Below are 23125 nucleotides of genomic sequence, written 5' to 3'. Positions count from 1 at the left end.
CTCTATATTGGATGTAGATAGATTAATATATTAAATATGAAGCTTACAAAGCAATCTCACAGTTAGCAGTTTATTTCTAGAATGTTGCATAGAGCATGACCTGGGGGAGGAGTCAGAGAGGGTTGGAGGACATGTAGCAGTTTGTTAGGGTGTGATTGGTGGCTGATGATTCTATTGTTCTGTGACACTTACAAGTGTATGTGCACAATTGTTGTTTTGTTTTTATTTAATTGTATGTATTTGTATTGAGAGAGGCCAATTCCAGTTGTGTTTTGTGTTCAAACTATACTAATAGTAGTTACTGAGTCACGCCACAAGGGGGAGATCGCCCTAGGGTGAGCAATGGTTTGTGTGGTATATGGACCACGGAGGCTTCCGGTCCTCAGACAGATTTGCAGCCTGCTCTGATGAACGCAACATAAATCTCCTGTCTATATTTTCCCTGTACAACAGGTTAGTAAAGTGTGCAAAAGCATCATAACTTATATCAAAGGACTCATAAGCCTTTCTTCAGTTGTTTGGGCTAAGACTGATACAGAAATGTTGTGTTTTGGTTTAGTTTGAGACTTGGGAAATGTACAAGTGAATGAGTGACTGAATCTAAAATGGAGGCCTTGTTTATTGTTTGTAAAAAACGGAGCTCACTGACATGTGTTTTAACACCACAGTTTAGCATAGGGTTTGGTGTGATAATGTACAAATGTTTATTGAATGTTTTGTGATATTTTGTGAACAAGTAGCCTAATGTGATTAATTCAGTACATTGTGTGTTTTATAAAAAACGTTCTGTATGCAGTAAGACTGACTAAAAAAGTAAACAAAGCAAGGTTTAAACAGTATTACAGTATTGACTGGAAAAGTAAAGTACAGAGACTGGTTAAAGTAACAGTATTATAAATGTGAGTTTTGGAGCACATACAGTACAAATGTATTTTCTATACCGTATTTTGGTGAAATGTGACAACAGAAAAGACCAAATGTGTAAAGTTGTATTATTCTACAGTAACAGTTTATTGTGAATTGTGAAATATGAATGTGAATATGTGATTATTGAATGTGATATGAATATGATGATTGCATTCAAAGAGAGAAAAGAGAAAGAATATGAAAATAAGATTCTGTGAATAAAGACAGATTTGCAGCCTGCTCTGATGAACGCAACATAAATCTCCTGTCTATATTTTCCCTGTACAACAGGACTTATCTTCTGCCATCAGGCAACTCAATCGTGAGGCCTGTAACAGTTCCACTCTTTGGCCAATCAACACCAAGCAGATAGTAGTTCCACCTCAGGCTCTCCAGTATAAGAAGAGTTTGAAGTTGTCAGTTCTCCACAACTCCTCCAGGATATCAATACCTTCTGATCTCATCTGACTGTGGACTCCAGGCTTGAAGTGAAGATGGACTCTCTCAATGCCACCTCAAACGATTCTGCTCAACAGGGAGGACCCAATGACCCTCTGTAAGTTACTTACTGGTCTATATGGTTATACAGCATGCCATAAGGATTTCTTTTATCTAGTCATGTTTGTTTTTGATTTAATGTTAGCATTGGCGACCTGTTTTTGTGTATTTTCTAAAATATAAAACAATTGTAGAATCGATTTATAAATGGATGTTAAATTAATAATTGGGTACAATAACTTCACACTAGTTTTTTGCTATTTTTAAGGAATGCCTCTAAACAACATTCCCTTTGTCTTTGTTTCCAATTCAGTGTTGCATCATCAGTCTGGCTTCCCTGTTCTACCAGAGGTGAATGAACAAAGAAGCTTAGCTAAGCAAAAATGCCACTGCTGTGATCAGTGTGGTAAACGCTTCCCTACAATGTCTAGACTTAAAATACACCAGAGGATTCACACTGGAGAGAAACCCTATGGATGTGATCAGTGTGGACAACACTTCTCTACAATGAAAGACCTTAAATCACACCAGAGAATTCATACTGGAGAGAAACCCTATGGGTGTGATCAGTGTGGACAACACTTCTCCCACATGGGAAGTCTTAAAAGACACCAGAGAATTCACACTGGAGAGAAACCCTATGGATGTGATCAGTGTGGACAACACTTCTCTACAATGAAAGACCTTAAAATACACCAGAGAATTCATACTGGTGAGAAACCCTATGGATGTGATCAGTGTGGACAACACTTCTCTAGCTTGAGCAACCTTAAAAGCCACCAGAGAATTCACACTGGAGAGAAAGACTATGGATGTGATCAGTGTGGACAACATTTCTCTCGAATGGACAGCCTTAAAGGCCACCAGAGAATTCACACCGGAGAGAAACCCTATGGATGTGATCAGTGTGGTAAACGCTTCTCTCGAATGAACAGCCTTAAAACACACCAGAGAATTCACACTGGAGAGAAACCCTATGGATGTGATCAATGTGGACAACGCTTCTCTCAAATTAACTCCCTTAAAACACACCAGAGAATTCATACTGGTGAGAAACCCTATGCATGTGATCAGTGTGGACAACATTTCTCTCGAATGGACAGCCTTAAAGGCCACCAGAGAATTCACACCGGAGAGAAACCCTATGGATGTGATCAGTGTGGTAAACGCTTCTCTCTAATGAACAGCCTTAAAACACACCAGAGAATTCACACTGGAGAGAAACCCTATGGATGTGATCAGTGTTGACAACACTTCTATCAAATGGCACACCTTAAACAACACCAGAGAATTCATACTGGTGAGAAACCCTATTAGTACAGGAAATCTATGGAAAATACAGGATCAACCTCTAACTAATTGCAAAAAAACCGAACTCAGCTGATTTTGCATCTTCAATATATCCTGAATAACAGAAAAAAAGTTGCCTGGAATTGTCTGAGGGGAAAGTGTTGAAAATGGCCTGTACAGTGTGGCCACCATTGACATCCTATTATAAGGTAATGTTTTCTAAATGTCCTTATGCTTTAAGTAGCATGTGACATATCAAACTAGGGGGTTTTCATGATGCTGAATCCATTCCAAGCATTAGTTTTGCATAAAAACACTCATTGGGCTAAATTTGGCCATAGCAACTTGCCCAAATGTGCTGACCTCATTACATTTTGGCAAGTTGCTATGGCCAAATTTAGCCCAATGAGTGTTTTTATGCAAAACTAATGCTTGGAATGGCTTCAGCATCATGACAACAACCTAGTTTGATATGTCACATGCTACTTAAAGCATAAGGAAATTTAGAAAATATTGCCTTATAATAGGATGTCAATGGTGGCCATACTGTACAGGCCATTTTCAACACTTTCCCCTCAGACAATTCCAGGCAACTTTCTTTCTGTTATTCAGGATATATTGAAGATGCAAAATCAGTTGAGTTTTTTTTTTTTGCAATTAGTTAGAGGTCAAATTACATTATTACTGGACTATATGGATGTGATCAATGTGGACAACACTTTTCTGACAAGTCCACCCTGAAAAAACACCAGATAATTCACACTGGAGAGAAACCCTATGGATGTGATCAGTGTGGACAACACTTCTCTACAATGGGAAATTCAACACACACACACACACACACACACACACACACACACACACACACACACACACACACACACACACACACACACACACACGATTAATCTGTGTGAACACTTGGTCAATCAACATCAAGCCGTTAGTGGTTCCAACTCAAGCTCTCTAGCATAAGAGTTTGTAGTTGTCAGTTCTCCACAACTCCTCCAGGATATCAATCATTTCTGATCAGTATGTAAAAGCTTCATTTAGATGATTTTTGTCTCGTTCATGTTGGGGATGTTTCTTTGTCATACAATGGATTTTTAATATTGTTAGTATGGAATATTGTTTAGTATTGTTAGTGAAGTAGGTATGGAGACATGGGAAGACTTCTGTTACTGAACAAACAATATAGCCTATCAATGATTACTAGAGCTATTTTAACAAAACATATCCCTTACAACACCATTGACATTTCACAAAGGATAATAATACGTTCCATGTGATGATAGACCTATGTCTGTAGTTCTGCTGAAACTCATCAGAGTCAAAGAGGTGTAAACTGGTCTCAGTGCATCCATAATGTGATCATTAACAGGTGATCTGTCCGATGCCAGAGAACCAGTGACCATTAACATGTTTAATCTCTGCATTTTAATGCGTTGTCTATAGTGAATGAAGCATCAGGCATCATTTAGCGTGTTTTAACCTGGGAAAGAATGTGGGTTTTGTTCACTATTTAGCATTTCATTTTTTTAATAAAGTGCAGCCACAAGCCTATTGAAACTAATTCCACGAGTGCTCCTCATTCCCTCAGAGCAACACAACCTGCACAATGACTTTACTTGTTTCCCATGAATACAGGATATGAGTATTATAAGAATGACTTATCCTGATTTATCCTGACTTATCCTGATCATGAATTAATACCTTACACTATGGACACATGTTTCTGCACACAGGCCTACACATTACACAATGGGATTTCACTGTAAATATAGATAAGAAATAAAATGAGAACAATAGAGCACAGTAGACTTTGAGGATTTGACAATATACTAATTTGTTGTCAGGCATTGACCAGTCCTGTACACTGTACAGGACTGGTCAATGCCTGACAACAAATTAGTATAGAAGACAGTGGTCTGGGTTCTGTACACTTGAAGTGTACAGAACCCAGACCACTGTCTTCTATACTAAAGTGGAAACAAATTGAACTTCCGGTGGGACGTCATCGAAAATGTTCCCCCCCCATTTTAGTGGATGAGAACGAAGATCTTAAAACGTGAATAACTCTTGATCTAAATCATTCCGTCCAATTCTAAGAAAAGATTATGTGTTAGACGGCCCATCGCGGTCCCGTCGCTAGTCGCGTTAGAATTAATCATACCTCCCGTTGTTGTCGATCAGCTCGGGAGTGTTTTGGCTACATCTATAGCTACTTCAGCTACATCTGGGATAACATCCGGTCCGTCGCTAAATGTGCTCCGCTGCTATAAATCTGGATTAAATAACCCTGGGCGTCCGGGGTGTTAATAGTCCTTATTATTTTCAAAATGAGACAAACTACGATCTTTGAGACCTTATAAAAGTCTAAACTTTGATCGCGCTAAGAAAGTGAAAGCAATCCGCGGGGCGGCGATGCATCCCGTAATGAGAATCTGGCTCCAATATGGACGGCTATCGCATCCGGGGAAGGCGGAAGTGACGTGTTTTGTAAGCTCATAGTGCTGATTTATTTGGCACTGGCGCCATGTTATGGATTAAAGTAGTAGCGCACAACGTGTTACAAAATATACATGCTCTAAAAATGCACACGTTTGGTCATATTGGTGGGCCCAAAATGCACACTTTTTGAGATTCTCAAGTGGGCCCTGATCCAGATTTTAGTTTTAGTCATAGTCTGTTGAATAGTTTTCATTTAGTTTTAGTCACATTTTAGTCACCTGGAATGCTTTAGTGTTAGTCTAGTTTTGTCGACTAAATATAATAAGATTTTTATTTTGGCGGGCTTTGATCCTGTCGTAATGACTGATTTTACACTTGCTGAAAATAGCACATCTACAAGCTCGCAGATCTACAAGCTCACAACGTGTCGCGCTGCAACCAAGTGTAAAATGACTCATAGTGGATCTCTTGTCCACTAGTCTCTTCCTAACATTTTAGTCTAGTTTTTATTTGTTGACGAAATTGTCAATATATTTAGTTTTAGTCATCATAGCTTAGTTATCGTTTAATTTCCATTTTAGCTTTCATCAGTGAAAAAAGGTAGTCGACGAACATTTTTTGTCTTAGTTTTAGTCGACGAAATCAACACTGCCCTGATCACAGAAAAAGGTCAGGAACACAGTTGGTGTTTTATTGCTGTCTGTATCTTGGTTCCAGAACAGCTCTAACAACTGGTGGGTGAGTGACTTGTTTGCCAACATGGTGGGCGTGCCGGTCCCCATCATGGAACATGATGATGATGAGCAGGAGGAGCAAGAAGACGTCCTCTCCAATGTCCACAAGGTCAGCTCAGCAGTCACCATTACACTCCATCAGCGCTTCTTAGGGCTTTCACTTTAACTACCTATTATGTTAACAGTTTGACGGCCGCTAATTGTTTAATCCAGTGTTCCACCGCGCGTAATGCGGCATTCCCGCTATTTTTTTAATGCGTTTAATTCGCTTTTAAAATAATTAAAAAGAAACGCATTTGTCCCGGACCTGGTGACGAGGCCGTCGCGTTATGATGACGAAACCAGAAATCAAGTCATCATCTGGGCTGCTAGGGCTTCTGGGAAATTGAGCTCAATGTAAGTGGACGGGGGGTTTGTTTGGACTACAATGCCTCATAGAGGCGGATCCTGTACCGCAATGTAATGGCCGCTGGTGTGGATGATCATAACATGATCATCCACACCAGCGGCCATAACCGGATTCTTGTCGTTGAAAGCTGCAAATACTTAAGCGTATGCTCTAAAGGTAATAAAACAATCTCGGCAGCGTATAATATTTGATTAAATAGCGGGTAACGTGTTTTTTGGCAGTAGAACTGTTTTAAAAAACATTTAAAAACTGTACATTGGTGACTATAATGTAGTATCCTAGCTGATCTTGAGGCCTACAAAAACGAAAAAAAACAAAACAAAAGTTGAATAGTCGACTGGTTGCTCTTAAAGCCCTAGCGCTTCTCAAACTTTTTCATGTCAAGGACCCCAAAGGATATGTATTTGGCTGCAGACACCCATTCTGAAAATGTTTTGCGCCAGGGACCCCCCCCCCCCCCCCCAGGTGGAAAACATGTCACAAACTAATTCAAAGTGATTTGCTATAGAGTGCTTTCTTGAAGCAAGTCTACTGTTATAGGCTATTCATGCTCATGCTTATGATTAACAATAATATCTTTGTGTTCTTACAGGACGGGCCCTTTAAGGCTGTTTATTCTGACGTCAGAACCAAGATGGTGGAAATGGAAGAACGGAATGTCTACTGTGGAGTCTATAATGTCCGGGTACTGCTGGAGAAGTTAGTACTATTTTGCAATGCACGCACAGACCGACCGACCGACCTTTTCATAGACGGCTAGCCTCCTACAGAACCCACACTATAAAATACTGCGGTACCGTATTTCTGCCATATTTGTGAGAACGTTTGACTTCAACCCGTATATATACCGTGTCTCGGGACAGGGAGGACCCGTACCGCACGGTGGACTACAGAGGCGGGGCGTTGGCGGCCCTGGGGTCCAGGGACCGCCTGGTGCGCCTGCTGCACGTGGCGGAGAGGAAGAGGGCGGCGCCGACGCCGATGAAGGGCCACGCCGGCAGCGTGCGAACGCTGCTGCTGTGCGAGGACAGACGCATGGTCATCAGCGCCGGCTATGACCTCAACATCAGGTCAGACATTTTTTTATACTCTTTTATTGTTTTTTTTCCATTTTTAAAATACAAGACATACAAGGAACATGGTGCACAAAAAAAACAAAACAACAACAACATCTATGACAAAACAAAACCGACAATAACACATACCCACCCACCCACCCACCCGCTAGCCCTGAGGGGAGAATAGACTTATAGATAAGACAAAATGTATGATAATAAACAATACTTACAAAAAAAAAATTGGGATCAGACATTTTCACCTCTGTATCTTAGTGTTCAGTGTTGTCAGCAAATTTCTATTTTTAGTTTAGTCATAGTCTTTGGACTGAAACTTCATTTAGTTTTAGTCAAATCTTAAGTCACCTGGAATGTTTTAGTGTTGGTCTAGTTTTAGTCGACTGAGTGTCATGCGATTTTAGTTGACTAAATCTACAGTTGATTTAGTCGACTAAAATGTGTTTTTTTTGGCAGGCCTTGATGTCGTTGTAATGACAGATTTAACTTAAATAATGAAATGACAGATTTTACACTTGCTGAAAATAGCCGATGAGCTTGTAGATCGTCGTAACGACTGTTTTTACACTTGATAAAAGATCTACAAGCTTGCGATGGGTTGTGAGCTTGTAGATCTGCTATTTTCAGCATGCAACTAATTGTAAAATGACTTCTACTGGATCTCTTGTCCACTAGTCCCTTCCTAACATTTTAGTTAGTTTTAATTTGTTGACGAAATTGTCAAAAAATTTACAACAATAGTCTTATTTTTGTTGTCACCATAGCTTAGTTTTGATTTAGTTTCCATTTAGTTTTCGTCAGTGAAAAAGGTTGTCGACGAACATTTTTCGTCTCAGTATTAGTCGACGAAATCAACACTGCTAGTGTTGTAGTCCTCGAGTCTGGTCTCGAGTCCAGTCAGTCCACATTTTCTTGCCCTTATAATTTGTCTCTGTCTTGACTCGGATCAAGGACACTTCCCCCACCAAGTCCACTCGAGTTACTACAATGTAATGAAATCATTTGACCCATTCACATTATTAACATTATAATAAGAGAGCTGTCTGGCGCTCAACTTTATACAACATTATGTTCATGCCTCAATGCTTAAAAGTGCCTCTTTAACACTTGTGCATTAGTGCTCCATGATTCTTGCTCAAAATAATGTGAATCTCGATGTTCTTCCACAAATTCACAATTCTCATTTTTTTCCCATGAAATTATTTGTTGTCTTTAGTCTGAACATTTACTACATTCAAAATGTGGCACCTGGAGCCAACTACTGTGCCTTTTCAAGAGACAATATGAAAGTGCTTGACTTAAAATCATAAGAGTAACTAAAATGAATTGGACAGCCAGCTAGTGCTGCACGATTATTGCTCAAATTTAGAAATTAGATCTGCTATTTTCAGCATGCAACCAAGTGTAAAATGTATCTATGTATGTACTATATCTGTTTACATTTAGCTTAGTTTTAGTCATCATAGCTTAGTTTTCATTTCGTTTCCATTTAGTATTTGCCAGTGAAAAAAGGTCGCCAAACATTTTGCGTCTTAGTTTTAGTCGACAAAAACAACATTTGTACGTGAAGGTGCTGGGACCTGAGGAGTGTGTATTTCATAATATTTGTACATGAAGGTGCTGGGACCTGAGGACGGTGGAGTGTGTGTTAATAGTATCTGTATGTGAAGGTGCTGGGACCTGAGGACGGTGGAGTGTGTGTGTTAATAGTATCTGTATGTGAAGGTGCTGGGACCTGAGGACGGTGGAGTGTGTGTTAATAGTATCTGTACGTGAAGGTGCTGGGACCTGAGGGCGGTGGAGTGTGTATTTCATAGTATTTGTATGTGAAGGTGCTGGAACCTGAGGACAGTGGAGTGTGTGTTAATAGTATCTGTATGTGAAGGTGCTGAGACCTGAGGGCGGTGGAGTGTGTGTTAATAGTATCTGTACGTGAAGGTGCTGGGACCTGAGGACGGTGGAGTGTGTGTTAATAGTATCTGTATGTGAAGGTGCTGGGACCTGAGGGCGGTGGAGTGTGTGTTAATAGTATCTGTATGTGAAGGTGCTGGGACCTGAGGACGGTGGAGTGTGTGTTAATAGTATCTGTACGTGAAGGTGCTGGGACCTGAGGACGGTGGAGTGTGTGTTAATAGTATCTGTATGTGAAGGTGCTGGGACCTGAGGGCGGTGGAGTGTGTGTTAATAGTATCTGTATGTGAAGGTGCTGGGACCTGAGGACGGTTGAGTGTGTGTTAATAGTATTTGTACGTGAAGGTGCTGGGACCTGAGGACGGTGGAGTGTGTGTTAATAGTATCTGTATGTGAAGGTGCTGGGACCTGAGGACGGTGGAGTGTGTGTTAATAGTATCTGTACGTGAAGGTGCTGGGACCTGAGGGCGGTGGAGTGTGTGTTAATAGTATCTGTATGTGAAGGTGCTGGGACCTGAGGGCGGTGGAGTGTGTGTTAATAGTATCTGTATGTGAAGGTGCTGGGACCTGAGGGCGGTGGAGTGTGTGTTAATAGTATTTGTACGTGAAGGTGCTGGGACCTGAGGGCGGTGGAGTGTGTGTTAATAGTATTTGTACGTGAAGGTGCTGGGACCTGAGGACGGTGGAGTGTGTGTTAATAGTATTTGTATGTGAAGGTGCTGGGACCTGAGGACGGTGGAGTGTGTGTTAATAGTATTTGTATGTGAAGGTGCTGGGACCTGAGGACGGTGGAGTGTGTGTTAATAGTATTTGTATGTGAAGGTGCTGGGACCTGAGGACGGTGGAGTGTGTGTTAATAGTATCTGTATGTGAAGGTGCTGGGACCTGAGGGCGGTGGAGTGTGTGTTAATAGTATTTGTATGTGAAGGTGCTGGGACCTGAGGACGGTGGAGTGTGTGTTAATAGTATGTGTACGTGAAGGTGCTGGGACCTGAGGACGGTGGAGTGTGTGTTAATAGTATGTGTACGTGAAGGTGCTGGGACCTGAGGACGGTGGAGTGTGTGTTAATAGTATGTGTACGTGAAGGTGCTGGGACCTGAGGGCGGTGGAGTGTGTGTTAATAGTATCTGTACGTAGGTGCTGGGACCTGAGGACGGTGGAGTGTGTGTTAATAGTATTTGTATGTGAAGGTGCTGGGACCTGAGGACGGTGGAGTGTGTAATATTAGTATTTGTACGTGAAGGTGCTGGGACCTGAGGACGGTGGAGTGTGTGTTAATAGTATTTGTATGTGAAGGTGCTGGGACCTGAGGACGGTGGAGTGTGTGTTAATAGTATCTGTATGTGAAGGTGCTGGGACCTGAGGACGGTGGAGTGTGTGTTAATAGTATCTGTATGTGAAGGTGCTGGGACCTGAGGACGGTGGAGTGTGTGTTAATAGTATTTGTATGTGAAGGTGCTGGGACCTGAGGACGGTGGAGTGTGTGTTAATAGTATCTGTACGTGAAGGTGCTGGGACCTGAGGACGGTGGAGTGTGTGTTAATAGTATCTGTATGTGAAGGTGCTGGGACCTGAGGACGGTGGAGTGTGTGTTGCTGCTGTCGGGTCACTCGTCCACCATCACCTGTCTGGACCAACAGGGCGACACGCTGGTCTCTGGTGCCAAGGACTGCAAGGTCAAAGGTCAGCAGCTTGCTTGATTAAACCCATTTTGACCTGGGAACGATTCTACAAAAGGTCTCCTAAATCCTGACAGTTTTCTGAAAAACCTCATTTTTCTATTATGTCAGTGGTGCTCAATATTTCATCTCAAGGACCCCCAGAATTATATGTATTTGGCCGCCGACCCCCATCTGAAAATATGTTGTTCCAGGGACCCCCCAGATGCAAAGATTTGAGTTAAAAACTCCCTCTGTAACAATATATATTTCAGGCACATTTTCACGATTTTTTCAAAAATAGCAGATCTACAAGCTTGTAGATCTGCTATTTTTCAATAGCTAAAGCATAACATAATGCTTAAAACGGGGTGCATACTTAGTTTAGACTAGTCATTGGTTAGACATGGGTTCCTGGCGAACCGAGAGTAGGGTAATAATGTAAGAGTAAAAGCGGTCATGTCTAAACGGCACCCCAGAGCTCTTATTTTGAAGGAATCCCAGGGGTTCATTGTGTTAACCCATTCTGGGCGGGAACCCCTTTACATTATACTTTAGCTATTTTTGAAAAATCGTGAAAATGCGGCACAAAACTTTTAATATATATTCTTTCAGAGCGAACGTTTTCAACTCAAATCTTTGCTTCTGGGGGGGTCCCTGGAACAACATATTTTCAGATGGTGGTCGGCGGCCAATTACATAGAATTGTGGGGCTCCTTGACATGAACCAAGTTTGAACACCACTGACATAGAAACATTTTTTTTTCCAGAAAACTGTCAGGATTTAGAAGACATTTTGTAGAATCGTTCCCAGGTCTAAATGGGTTAAGTTGTTTCTCCTCCGTATGTCGCATCAGTGTGGAACCTCCAGACGGGGAGGTGTCGTGAGGAGCTGAAGTTCAGACACGCCAGCTGTGTCCGCTGTGTGAAGGTCCACGCGGCACGGGTGTACAGCAGCTGTGACCGAGGGCTCATCAAGACCTGGGACCTCCACCACGGAGCTCTGCTCAGGGTGAGACAGACCTCCACAGTCCACACACACACACACACACACACACACACACACACACACACACACACACACACACACACACACACACACACAACCTCATTGAGGAACCGTCACATTTGGAACCATTTCTTGATTGATTTAACCCATTTTGACCTGGGAACGATTCTAAAAAATGTCTTCTACATCATGACAGTTTTCTGAAAAAGCTATGTTTCTGTGTCAGTGGTTCTTCGATTTTTCAAAAATAGCAGACCTACAAGCTCGTAGCGTGCTACTCGGTGGCGCGCTATGAGCTTGTAGATCTGCTATTTTTCAATAGCTAAAGCATAACATAATGCTAACACCAAAAGGGGTTCCCGCCCAAAATGGGTTAATGCTTTATTAGTACTGGTTTGTAATTCTCAACGCGTACGTTATGGGGGTCTATCTGTGAAACTAAAACGTCTGAGGATCACTGTATTGCCCTACTTTTCCCCCCACAGGTGATTAACGTCCACCAGAGGCCAGTAAAGTGCCTGTATGTGGACCAGTGGCACCTCGTCTGGAGACAGTGATGGTCAGGTGATGGCCTGGAGCAGCAGCTGTGATGCCAATCACTGTTTGAACACCTTCATCCACCCAAAGTAAATAGAACCACCTCTTAACCCATTTAGGCCTGACGTCGAAATTTAAAAAAAAATGTATTTTTAAAATGTATTTTTTTCCTGAGAAACCTCATGTTTCTATATCAGTGGTTCTCAATATTTCATGTCAAGGATCCCAAAGATTATATGTAATTGGCCGTGGACCCCCATCTGAAAATATGTTGTTCCAGGGACCCCCCCCCCAGAAGCAAAGCTTTTAGTTAAAAACTGAAACTTTGAGGCACATTTTCACGATTTTTCAAAAATAGCAGACCTACAAGTTCACTCGGTGCCGCGCTATGAGCTTGTAGATCTGCTATTTTTCAATAGCTAAAGCATAACATAATGCTTTAAATCACCAAAAAGGGTTCCCGCCCAAAATGGGTTAAAGTAGCTATAAGCAATAATATGTCAACATTTTAACACCCCCGAACGCCCGGAGTTATTTAATCCATTAAATCATAGCGCCCAGCGATTTATAGCATCGGAGCACTTTTACCGACGGACCGGATGTTATCCCGGATGTGGCTGAAGCAGCTAGATGTAGCCAAAACACTCTAGAGGCGATCGACAACAACGGGAGGTATGATACATTATACCGCGACTAGCGACAGGACTGCTGTGGGCCGTCTAATACATGATCTTTGCTTAGAATTGGACGGAATGATTTAGATCCAGAGTTATTAACGTTTTAAGATTCTCGGTCTCGTCGGCTAAACAGGGGGGGGGGGGGGGGGGGGGGGGGTCATTTTCGATGACGTCCCACTGTTGCGCAACATTGAATGTTGCGCAACAGACGCTCCCAGCCTGTGGAGTGATGCGATCGGTTTTGATATCAATAATCTCCGTCCTTTGAATCAATCTTCGTCCTGGGCGTCGGGCATTACTAATTGAAAGGGCGAATAACTTCTAGGGGCATCTAGGGTCCACAATCTGCATTCAAAGATGTTCCTAGAAGCTTTGTCATTGGTCGAAAAAAACCCGGTCGAACCCAGGCAAATCGACCAATGACAAAGCTTCTGGGAAACTCTTTGAATGCAGATTACAGCCCCTAGATGTGTCACAGAGACTACATTATTTTGGGGAGCGTTTTACCCATTGCTGGCTGTCTGAATTTTGACATATTATTCCTTATAGCAGATTTAACCAAACTGTCTCAACACTTTCAGACACCCAAATTAAGAAGAACAATACTACCACAAGCTATTGTCAAATATATTTGACACTTTTCTGTATATTTTGAAACGGATGAGGTCATTAACCCATCTTGGGCGGGAACCCCTTTTGGTGTTAGCATTATGTTATGCTTTAGCTATTGAAAAATAGCAGATCTACAAGCTCATAGCGCGCCACCGAGTGGCGCGCTACAAGCTTTTAGGTCTGCTATTTTTGAAAAATCGAAGAACGATTGACATAGAAACATAGCTTTTTCAGAAAACTGTCAGGATGTAGAAGACATTTTTAGAATCTGATCTCAGGTCAAAATGGGTAAAAAAACAACAGTCCGTGCACCCAACAGCATTGATAATAAGGATAATGTCATTTTGCTTTTCAGGGAGGTGCGTTGCGTGACGCTGTGCTTCCTGCGCGTCATCACCGGCTGCATGGACGGAAAGGTCCGCATCTTTCACTTCCTCACCGGAGACTGTCTGAGAGTCCTGAAAACATACATCCCCGTACTGTCACTGCACTGCCACGGCTTCAAGTGAGTCTAATGTCTACTGTCACTGCACTGTCACGGCTTCAAGTGAGTCTGTACTGTCTAGTGTCACTGCACTGTCACGGCTTCAAGTGAGTCTGTACTGTCTAGTGTCTACTGTCACTGCACTGCCACAGCTTCAAGTGAGTCTGTACTGTCTAGTGTCACTGCACTGTCACGGCTTCAAGTGAGTCTGTACTGTCACTGCACTGCCACGGCTTCAAGTGAGTCTGTACTGTCTAGTACTGTCACTGCACTGCCACAGCTTCAAGTGAGTCTGTACTGTCTAGTGTCACTGCACTGTCACAGCTTCAAGTGAGTCTAATGTCTACTGTCACTGCACTGCCACGGCTTCAAGTGAGTCTGTACTGTCACTGCACTGCCACGGCTTCAAGTGAGTCTGTACTGTCACTGCACTGCCACGGCTTCAAGTGAGTCTGTACTGTCTAGTGTCTACTGTCACTGCACTGCCACAGCTTCAAGTGAGTCTGTACTGTCTAGTGTCTACTGTCACTGCACTGTCACGGCTTCAAGTGAGTCTGTACTGTCTACTGTCACTGCACTGCCACGGCTTCAAGTGAGTCTGTACTGTCTAGTGTCTAGTGTCACTGCACTGCCACGGCTTCAAGTGAGTCTGTACTGTCTAGTGTCACTGCACTGTCACGGCTTCAAGTGAGTCTGTACTGTCTACTGTCACTGCACTGCCACGGCTTCAAGTGAGTCTGTACTGTCTAGTGTCTAGTGTCACTGCACTGCCACGGCTTCAAGTGAGTCTGTACTGTCACTGCACTGCCACGGATTCAAGTGAGTCTGTACTGTCTAGTACTGTCACTGCACTGCCACGGATTCAAGTGAGTCTGTACTGTCTAGTGTCACTGCACTGCCACGGCTTCAAGTGAGTCTGTACTGTCTAGTGTCACTGCACTGCCACGGCTTCAAGTGAGTCTGTACTGTCACTGCACTGTCAGCAGTGTTGCCAGATTTTGTGAGAGGAATAAGAAACTATAGGTCTATGAAAACAAGCCCAAAATAAGTCAATACTAGGCCAACATGAGCACTTTAAACCATTATGTGTCACACTCATGTGAGGTGAGGGGCACCTTTGGGGGCACCCACTACATCACATGACGTCAAGGGGGTACACAACTACACACAAAGCCAGGCGTTGGAGCGGATAGTGCTCCTTCAATAATGTAGCTTAAATAAAGCTTGTAGATACTATTTTCGCTGCGTGGCAGGATTTCATAGAAGACATGCTGAGTGCGTGTGCGTGTGCGTGTGCGTGCGCTTCCTCAGTGTCCTGGTGAACACGACGTCCAGACTACAGCTCTACCAGTTTGCCAAGGTCCAGTGGGACTACACAGCGTCACCATACGGGGGTCAGCGCGGCGGGGGCTGCTGCACCATTCTGCTGAGGAGAGGTCTGCTGCTGCTTCTCTCAGAATGTCACGCACCCCGGGGTCTCGGCCCGGGCACGGCCGTGCTCGTCACCACCAAGCCCGAAGACCTCTGACCTCGGCGTCAAGACAACGGAGAGGCCTCATCCTCAGCCGACCCGCCGTGTCCGTTTCCTGTCCGGCGGCGGTGTGCGGCGGCGAGAAGTTGGACGTTGGGCACCAACGTCCCTTTCCACCAACCGGTGGAAAGGGGGTCAGAGAGGCTGTATTTTTGTCCATGCTAAACCCTTAAACGTGCTAAACGTCTGCCTTTTTATTTTGGTGGTTCTCAAACTATTTCATGTCAAGGAGTCCCAGAATGATATACATGTAATTGTCTGCCAACCTCTCAAAATATCAGGGACCCCCCCAGGAACTGTTTCAGTTTAAAACGTTTGCTCTGAAAGAATATATATATATTCAAAGATTTGCGACACATTTGCGACACGATCCTTCAATAGCTAAAGTATAACATTAATGCTTAAAAAAGGGGTTCCCGTCCTGAACACGAGCTTATTAACAACTCCTATTCCCTCAAATCACTCGTCTTATTATCGGTTCAGTTCTTTGTTTGTTTGTTGTTCTCAAACACTACTCAATATATCAGACAGACGGACGGACGGACGGACGGACGGACATACCAACTCACTGCAAACAGGAAATCTTTGTGGGCCCCGAAACCTGAGCCCCATGGCTTTGTGGATTCAAAATCCTCTTTGAATCCCCCCCTGGCCCTTACAAACAAATCCACTCTGTAAACCTTTAGTCTTAAGGCCTGTTTGGCACTTCAAAGACTATGTGCGTGAGGTCATCGGAGCAAGAGGGGGTTTGTCCCCATCCGTCCATCCATCCAGAGAGAGAGAGAGAGAGAGAGAGGTCCTCTCTGCTCTCTCACCCTGCCACCTGCCCTCCGGCCCCTCCATGTGCCTCCAGGGCATCATTAAGAGGTTGGAGGTTTGGAGATCAGGGGGTAAGAGGAAGGGTCTTCTCCGCCTCCTTCAAACCGCAGCCGCAACAAACACACACTCACACACACACACCAACACACACACGCACACGCGAACACACGCACACACACACGCACACACAACAGCTGGGCGGCAGCACATAGTACAAAGAAGTAAGAGGCGACTTGACCCCCCCCCCCCCCCTCCCTCGTTGCCAAATGTTGTGAGAGAAACAAGCAACCAGGTCTCGGAGAACGAGCCCAAAGGAAGCGGCTCTTAATTAATAGGCACACACATACAGGTACGTGAGCACTTCAAATGCTCAATGGCACATTTTTGGAACTTTTTTTTTGTAAGTCCCTTATAATTATAGCAGACATGGCAATGCACACACACACACACACACACACACACACACACACACACACACACACACACACACACACACACACACACACACACACACACACACACACACACACACACACTTCCAGTCTGCCCTCTATATACTCTGCTAATTTGATTTTAGTCTGCAGAAAATCGGGGACAATAATGGCCATCTCTCTCCCCCATTCCTCCTGCCAGTCTGAGGTACAGAGGGGTCGTGCAGGGGGGACAATGCACTGCCTTCTGCACCCCCACCCCCCCGAACCCCTCAACTCACCCCATCCACCCCCTCAACCCCCCCATTGTTCCCCCAGGTACGGAGGCCCTTGTCCTGTCTGTGCCACAGGGGACAGACGGGGGGCTTGTAATGAGCGTGAAATCAAAGTAAAGGTAGTAAAGGGGGAAAGTCTTCACGGGGAAGGAATGCTCTTAGACCCTTATTCTCTCCTCTTGAGCTGGCCCTGAGGGTGGGGTTATTGATGGAAGGGGGGGGGGGGGGTTAAGAAGAGCAGAGGTTGCCTCCCCTATACCTTCATAGTGAAAGACTGATTTGGGGGGGGGGGGGGGGGGGGGGGGTTGGGGTGGATCGAGGAAGGCCGACAATGAGGGCGATCCCGCGATTATGACCCAACCCTTTCACTTCGTCTCATGCCGATCTGCGTCTGCTTATTAGCCTGGGGTTTAGCATCGCGGCTCGACGCACGGTTCAAAGAAATGACATTTCTCCCCCTTTCTGTCATGCGCCACGCCGACCTTTGACCTCCTGATTGTGCCTGAGGTTCGAAGTTTGACGTTGTACTTCATCCCGTTTTAGACCTGAGGCTGATAAAAAAAAAGAAAAAAAAGGCTTCTAAATCCTAATAGTATTCTGAAAAACCTTTATGTTTCTATGTCAGTGGGGGTGGGTGCTCAACCTTTGTACAAGGACCCCTAGAATTGTCTTTATTTGGCTGCGGACCGCCATATATGAAAATATGTAGTTCCAGGGACCCCCCCCCCCAGAAGCAAAGATTTGAGTTAAAACATTTTCAAGAATAGCAGAAGATCTACAAGCTCATAGCGCGAGAGTGCCGCGCTATGAGCTTGTATCTTCTGCTATACCTAAAGTATAACAGAATGCTAAAATCACCAAAAGGGGTTCCCGTCCTGAATGGGACCTGTGCAAGTCTTAGTCTGCACAGGTACATTAAATACAGTAAGAAAGGGAAAGAGAGAATCGTTCCTATATCGTGCCCAAAGTGCCCATATGGTAGATACGGCCCTTATATGTAGACGAGCAAATCGGCTAACCAACCTATGTGTTGAACATGGGCCTTTCCCTCTGGGCTCAACTTTCTTCCAGAGGGTCTCTGGACTGAATTTCCAGATCAGTGAAGTTCTGGTACCCTTTGCGACCACCAAATATGTACACCTACCTCTCCATTGTAGGTAAAGGCTGAATGACCCCAGCGTTCTTCTGGAAGAAGCTGTGCAGAAGGTGTTCTCAGCCTCAGAGGTTGGTCTCTGTGTCAAACACTCTGAGGATGTTGTTGCAGGCGGCGGCTCCTACCCCAAATACAAACATATTTGCCCCGATGATGGTGGCAGAGTGGTGTGATGAAGCAGGAGGTGGAGTGCCTCTGGTGTTAATTAAAGTCCAGAGGCATGAATTAGCTTGGATATCCATTGTCTGCTGTTCTTATAGCTCCTCGAGCCCACCCTGTTTCTTCAGGAACAGTATTTCCTACTTCCTGTTGCTGTTGTTAGTCATGGCTGCCAGTTCCCACCTGATGTTGTGTGGGAGTCCAGTCTGCTTCAGATTGTGCTGAATAACCGCTAGTTTGCACAACGTCTTAAGACTAGGATTTAAGTCCAAGACATGCAGTTCATCAGGTCTGTCCAATGATCCAAAGAGGATGATGCGATCTCCCACCATGCAACAGCACATCCTATATGTTGAACATGGGCCATTCCCTCTGGGCTCAATTTTCTTCCAGAGGGTCTCTGGACTGAATTTCCACAGATCAGTGAAGTTCCATTTGCTACCACCAAATATGTACAGATCTCCATTGTAGGTAAAGGCTGAATGACCCCAGCGTTCTTCAGGAAGAAGCTGTGCAGAAGGTGTTCTCAGCCAGAGGTTGGTCTCTGTGTCAAACAGACTGATGATGTTGTTAACGTTGGTGGCTCCTCCCCCAAATACAAACATCCTTGTCCCAATGATGGTGGCAGAGTGGAGTGATGAAGCAGGAGATGGAGTGCCTCTGCTGTTAATGAAAGACCAGACCATTGTGGTAGTGTCCATCTTGTACATGTCATTTAGGTATCCAGTCCCAAGTCCTCCATGGATAAACATGACCGTCCCCAAGACACAGGCTGAGTGGTTGTTCCTCGCCTCTGGAACAGTTCCAGAAACCTTGGTCTTGAACCATCTGTGGGTGTCCACATCAAATGCATAAAGAACATTACAGTGCCTTGCTGTGTAGCAATTATAACCCCCCCAGATGTAGACGATATAATCTATCATCACAGCTGTGTGTCCCCACCGATTGGATGGAACTTCAAGTTGACATTCTCCTCTTCCAGTAGTCTCTGGGGTCAACTCCGTCCAGCATAAAGCCACTGTGTTGAAGACGTGAACACCAATCTGATCCTTGTTGACGTCACAGCACCCTCGAAATGAGTAGACTTTGTCTCCCACGGCAACAGCAGCCTGTCTGTCTTCATTAGGTCCTCTGTTCAGATGCAGCGTCCAGCAGAACATTTCTCACAAACAGATCCTCCGGGGATCAAAGACAATTCCTCAAATGCTTCTCTGTGAATTAATGGCATCCTATTGTGTTCACTGGCACTTATATTGGTTCAGTGGTGGAAACATCACAAACTTTGTGGCCAATCAAAGGAGCCGGTGGCTGTTGCAGTCCCTAATATGGCAAACTGATCAGAGTGACGTCATCAGAAGGCCAACAACCTCTAACTCCACCCTCACACAGCCCAGTGGGCCCACCCACCTTGAACAACAGCCAATAACCTGACCTCACACAGCCCAGTGGGCCCACCCACCTTGAACAACAGCCAATCTAGCGCATTGTTGCTGTTTTACACAAAATTGCACTTTTCAGCTGCCTTCTCACTAACAATAAAACACTAATCTTTTTAGACACCATTTATTTCATTTGGATTAGCAGGGAAAATTCCAGTGGAGCTAAAAATTAATAAAAAAAGCATTTTTTAAGGGGTGATCGCTAAATGATTAGATAGATTACCCACACTGAACATCATTTGCTGTAGAACGGGTAAGGACTAGTATATAGGGCTGAAGCGGTTAATGTATGTTTTGTCATAATAATTTTAAATTTAATCTAAAACTAGTAACTGACATTTTCAAATAGTAGTGGAGTAAAATAGTACTCAAATGTATTAAATAGTAGTAAAATTGTAGTGGAGTAAGATAGTAGTAAAACAGTAGTTGAGTAAAATAGTAAGTATAGGAGTAAAAGTACAATATTTTGGATCCGAGATGTAGTGGAGTAGAGGTAAAAGTATTGGATATTCTCAAGTAAAGTATACAAATACCTCGGAATTGTAGTCCCAGCACAGTACTTATACTGTAAGTAAATGTACTTAGTTACTTTACCCCACTGGTTCCAACACTAGGGTTCAGCGTTGGGTGCTTATATAGTTCCACGACGCTACGAGACGGGCGTGGGAGACGGATCAGAGCGTATTTGCATGTCAGTCAGACGTTCTGGCTGCGTTCTGCCCCGGAGCTGTCCCTCCACACATCACTCTGCTGCCATACGTGGCTTAACGAGGCGCACGGCAGACGTCCGCCCGCGCTGGGCTGAATATATGCAAATGCTATAGCAAACGCTAGCTGTCTCTCTCTCTCTCTCTCTCTCTCTCTCTCTCTCTCTCTCTCTCTCTCGGGGGACGGAGCGACCGCACGATAAGACTGACCGCCAATTGAATGCAGATTGACACCGACCTCCTCGTTTTGCACCGAACAATGATGCTCTGGTTTGTGTCGGACTGAGGCGGTGAGGGAGGGAGGGAGGGAGCCCTGCTCAGAGAGAGAGAGCAGCCTTAATCGCCGTGCTTATGCTTTTTGCATAACTGTTTGGACGCAGCCGGAAAACAGAGCCTTTGAACGTCGGACGGCGTTGATGGCGGTGACAGTAACGTGTCACAGCGATGACCGAAGCCCTCATCCTAGAGCAAGGCGTCTTTTTGACAGAGTTACTACAGGGAGGCTGCCTAATCTTAGTGTGTCCACTTGAACCCTATTTTTTGTGGCTTTCGCCTTTATTATATATTTTTTATGGAGGGACAGACAGTAGGCTGACAGGAAATGGGGGAGAGAGATGGGGGTGATGACATGCAGTGAAGGCCGTCGGGATCGGGAGTCGAACCCGCGGCACACTGCCAGACTGGATTACCAGCCAAGGTGCCTGGACCGCTGAGCCACGACCCAGGCCTGCACCCCTATTCTGAGGGGAACTTTATAGCCACAACTATAGCGGATCTACTGCGAGGCGCTGTGAGCTTGTACATATTTGGCTAAGAGGTTTGGTGTAGAGGGGAAAATAGAGCAGACCATGTAGTGAATGGTTACATGTATGAAGTATTGACAGTTTAACCCATTCTGGACAGGAACCCCTTTTGGTGTTTTAACTAAGCATTATGTTATACTTTAGCTATTGAAAAATAGCAGATATACAAGCTCATAGCGCGCCACCGAGAGGCGCGCTACGAGCTTGTAGGTCTGCTATTTTTGAAAAATCGTAAAAATGCGGCACACATCTTTGAATATATATTCTTTCAGAGCGAACGTTTTTTTTTATTTCGACGTCAGGCCTAAATGGGTCAAGTGGTTAAATTATGAAGATAGTAGCACTGAGGACAGTGCTGTCAAACACGTCTGTGACATCTATGAAAAGGTTTAATTTTGCAACACGACGATATGGATAGAGAAACACCAGCAACCACACATGCATGCAGGGTCCACAGGCAATCAATCATCATCACCCCAACCGGTCTGTCCACACTGCCAAACTGAAATGAAAAAAATATCCGATCTACAAGCTCGCGACGCGTGGCACGGCAGCACCACGCGTCGTACGTGAGCTTATTAGATCAGCTGCCCGGCCACGGAGTACCCCGGAGTATACAGCCGAGGAGTTATACAAATGGCCTCTTTAGCGTTCAGCAGAGCGGCTCGGTTTGGAGGAAACCAGATCCACATGCCTCGCTGACCTCATTTGCAGATAAAGATCATAAGTAAAGGGAGGGAGTGGGGGGGGGGTACAGCCCCCTCAACGAGGCGTGGGGGGGGAGGGGGCAATTAACGAGAACACCATTACCCCGATCGACGATATGGGACTGATTCACATTCCCATCCAGGCAGAACCAAACCGATAAGAGGGAATGTGATTGGCCCGTTGATTTGATTGGCCTCCCCCCCGGGGGCGGTTCCTCTCGCTGTGGGCCGAGCGGTTGGTTGGTTCTGCTTCCTCGGAGCCGAGCCGTGGCCTTCGCTCCGCAACACTCCGCAACGCTCCACGAGCACTTGATTGAGCCGAGAAGAAGGGTTTTAGAAACACGAGAGAATGAAAACGAAACCACTGCTGTGGCCACGCATCACAGGGACGATCACAGAGGTTATCGCCGCCGGTTTGCTTTTGTCGATGAATTACTCGAGTAACTGTACAAAAAGAAGGAACGTTCGCAGCACATTCATTTTTAACAAATACTTAACAAGTACTTTTTGCACCCGTAAAGCGCTGAGTGACGTTTTCCTTCACCAGACTGATCGTCAGGATGTAGCCACTATAAGCCAGGACATGTCTTTTCAATGTCATTTATAATAATCAGGAAGGACATTTTCACATATACTGTTCTTTTAGGCCTGTGGGATATCCTGTGTAAATGGCTTTTTTTTATGTATTATTGTGAAAAATAGGGGTTTGTGTGCGTAACAGATATGGGCTTATTGGATGGACCTCTGTGTCAAACCATCTACTGTGGGGGTGCGGTGCGCACGTGCATTTGTGGCTTACATGACATCAAAGTCATACAATTAGTCACACAGACGTTACCGCAGTGAAATTT

At 44.5% G+C, this 23125-nt stretch overlaps 1 protein-coding gene across 1 annotated transcript in view; it reads left to right on the top strand.

Annotated features, from left to right (window-relative positions):
• The window catches only part of LOC306918350 (F-box/WD repeat-containing protein 10-like), a gene marked incomplete at both ends in the record, with an annotated part of 82740 nt that extends 66962 nt beyond the window's left edge, over positions 1–15778 (top strand). The window contains 9 exons of the mRNA XM_079531247.1: positions 5863–5988; positions 6881–6987; positions 7152–7358; positions 9194–9212; positions 10860–10956; positions 11789–11943; positions 12426–12493; positions 14122–14247; positions 15562–15778. Coding sequence (XP_079387373.1) covers positions 5863–5988; positions 6881–6987; positions 7152–7358; positions 9194–9212; positions 10860–10956; positions 11789–11943; positions 12426–12493; positions 14122–14247; positions 15562–15778 — 1122 coding nt within the window. The remainder of the gene's footprint in view (positions 1–5862; positions 5989–6880; positions 6988–7151; positions 7359–9193; positions 9213–10859; positions 10957–11788; positions 11944–12425; positions 12494–14121; positions 14248–15561) is intronic.
• Between the last annotated feature and the right edge of the window lie 7347 nt (positions 15779–23125).

Source organism: Electrona antarctica, assembly GCF_951216825.1.
Source record: "Electrona antarctica genome assembly, contig: scaffold_33, whole genome shotgun sequence".
Lineage (NCBI taxonomy): Eukaryota > Metazoa > Chordata > Actinopteri > Myctophiformes > Myctophidae > Electrona > Electrona antarctica.
This window is presented reverse-complemented; position numbering and strand designations above follow the sequence as displayed.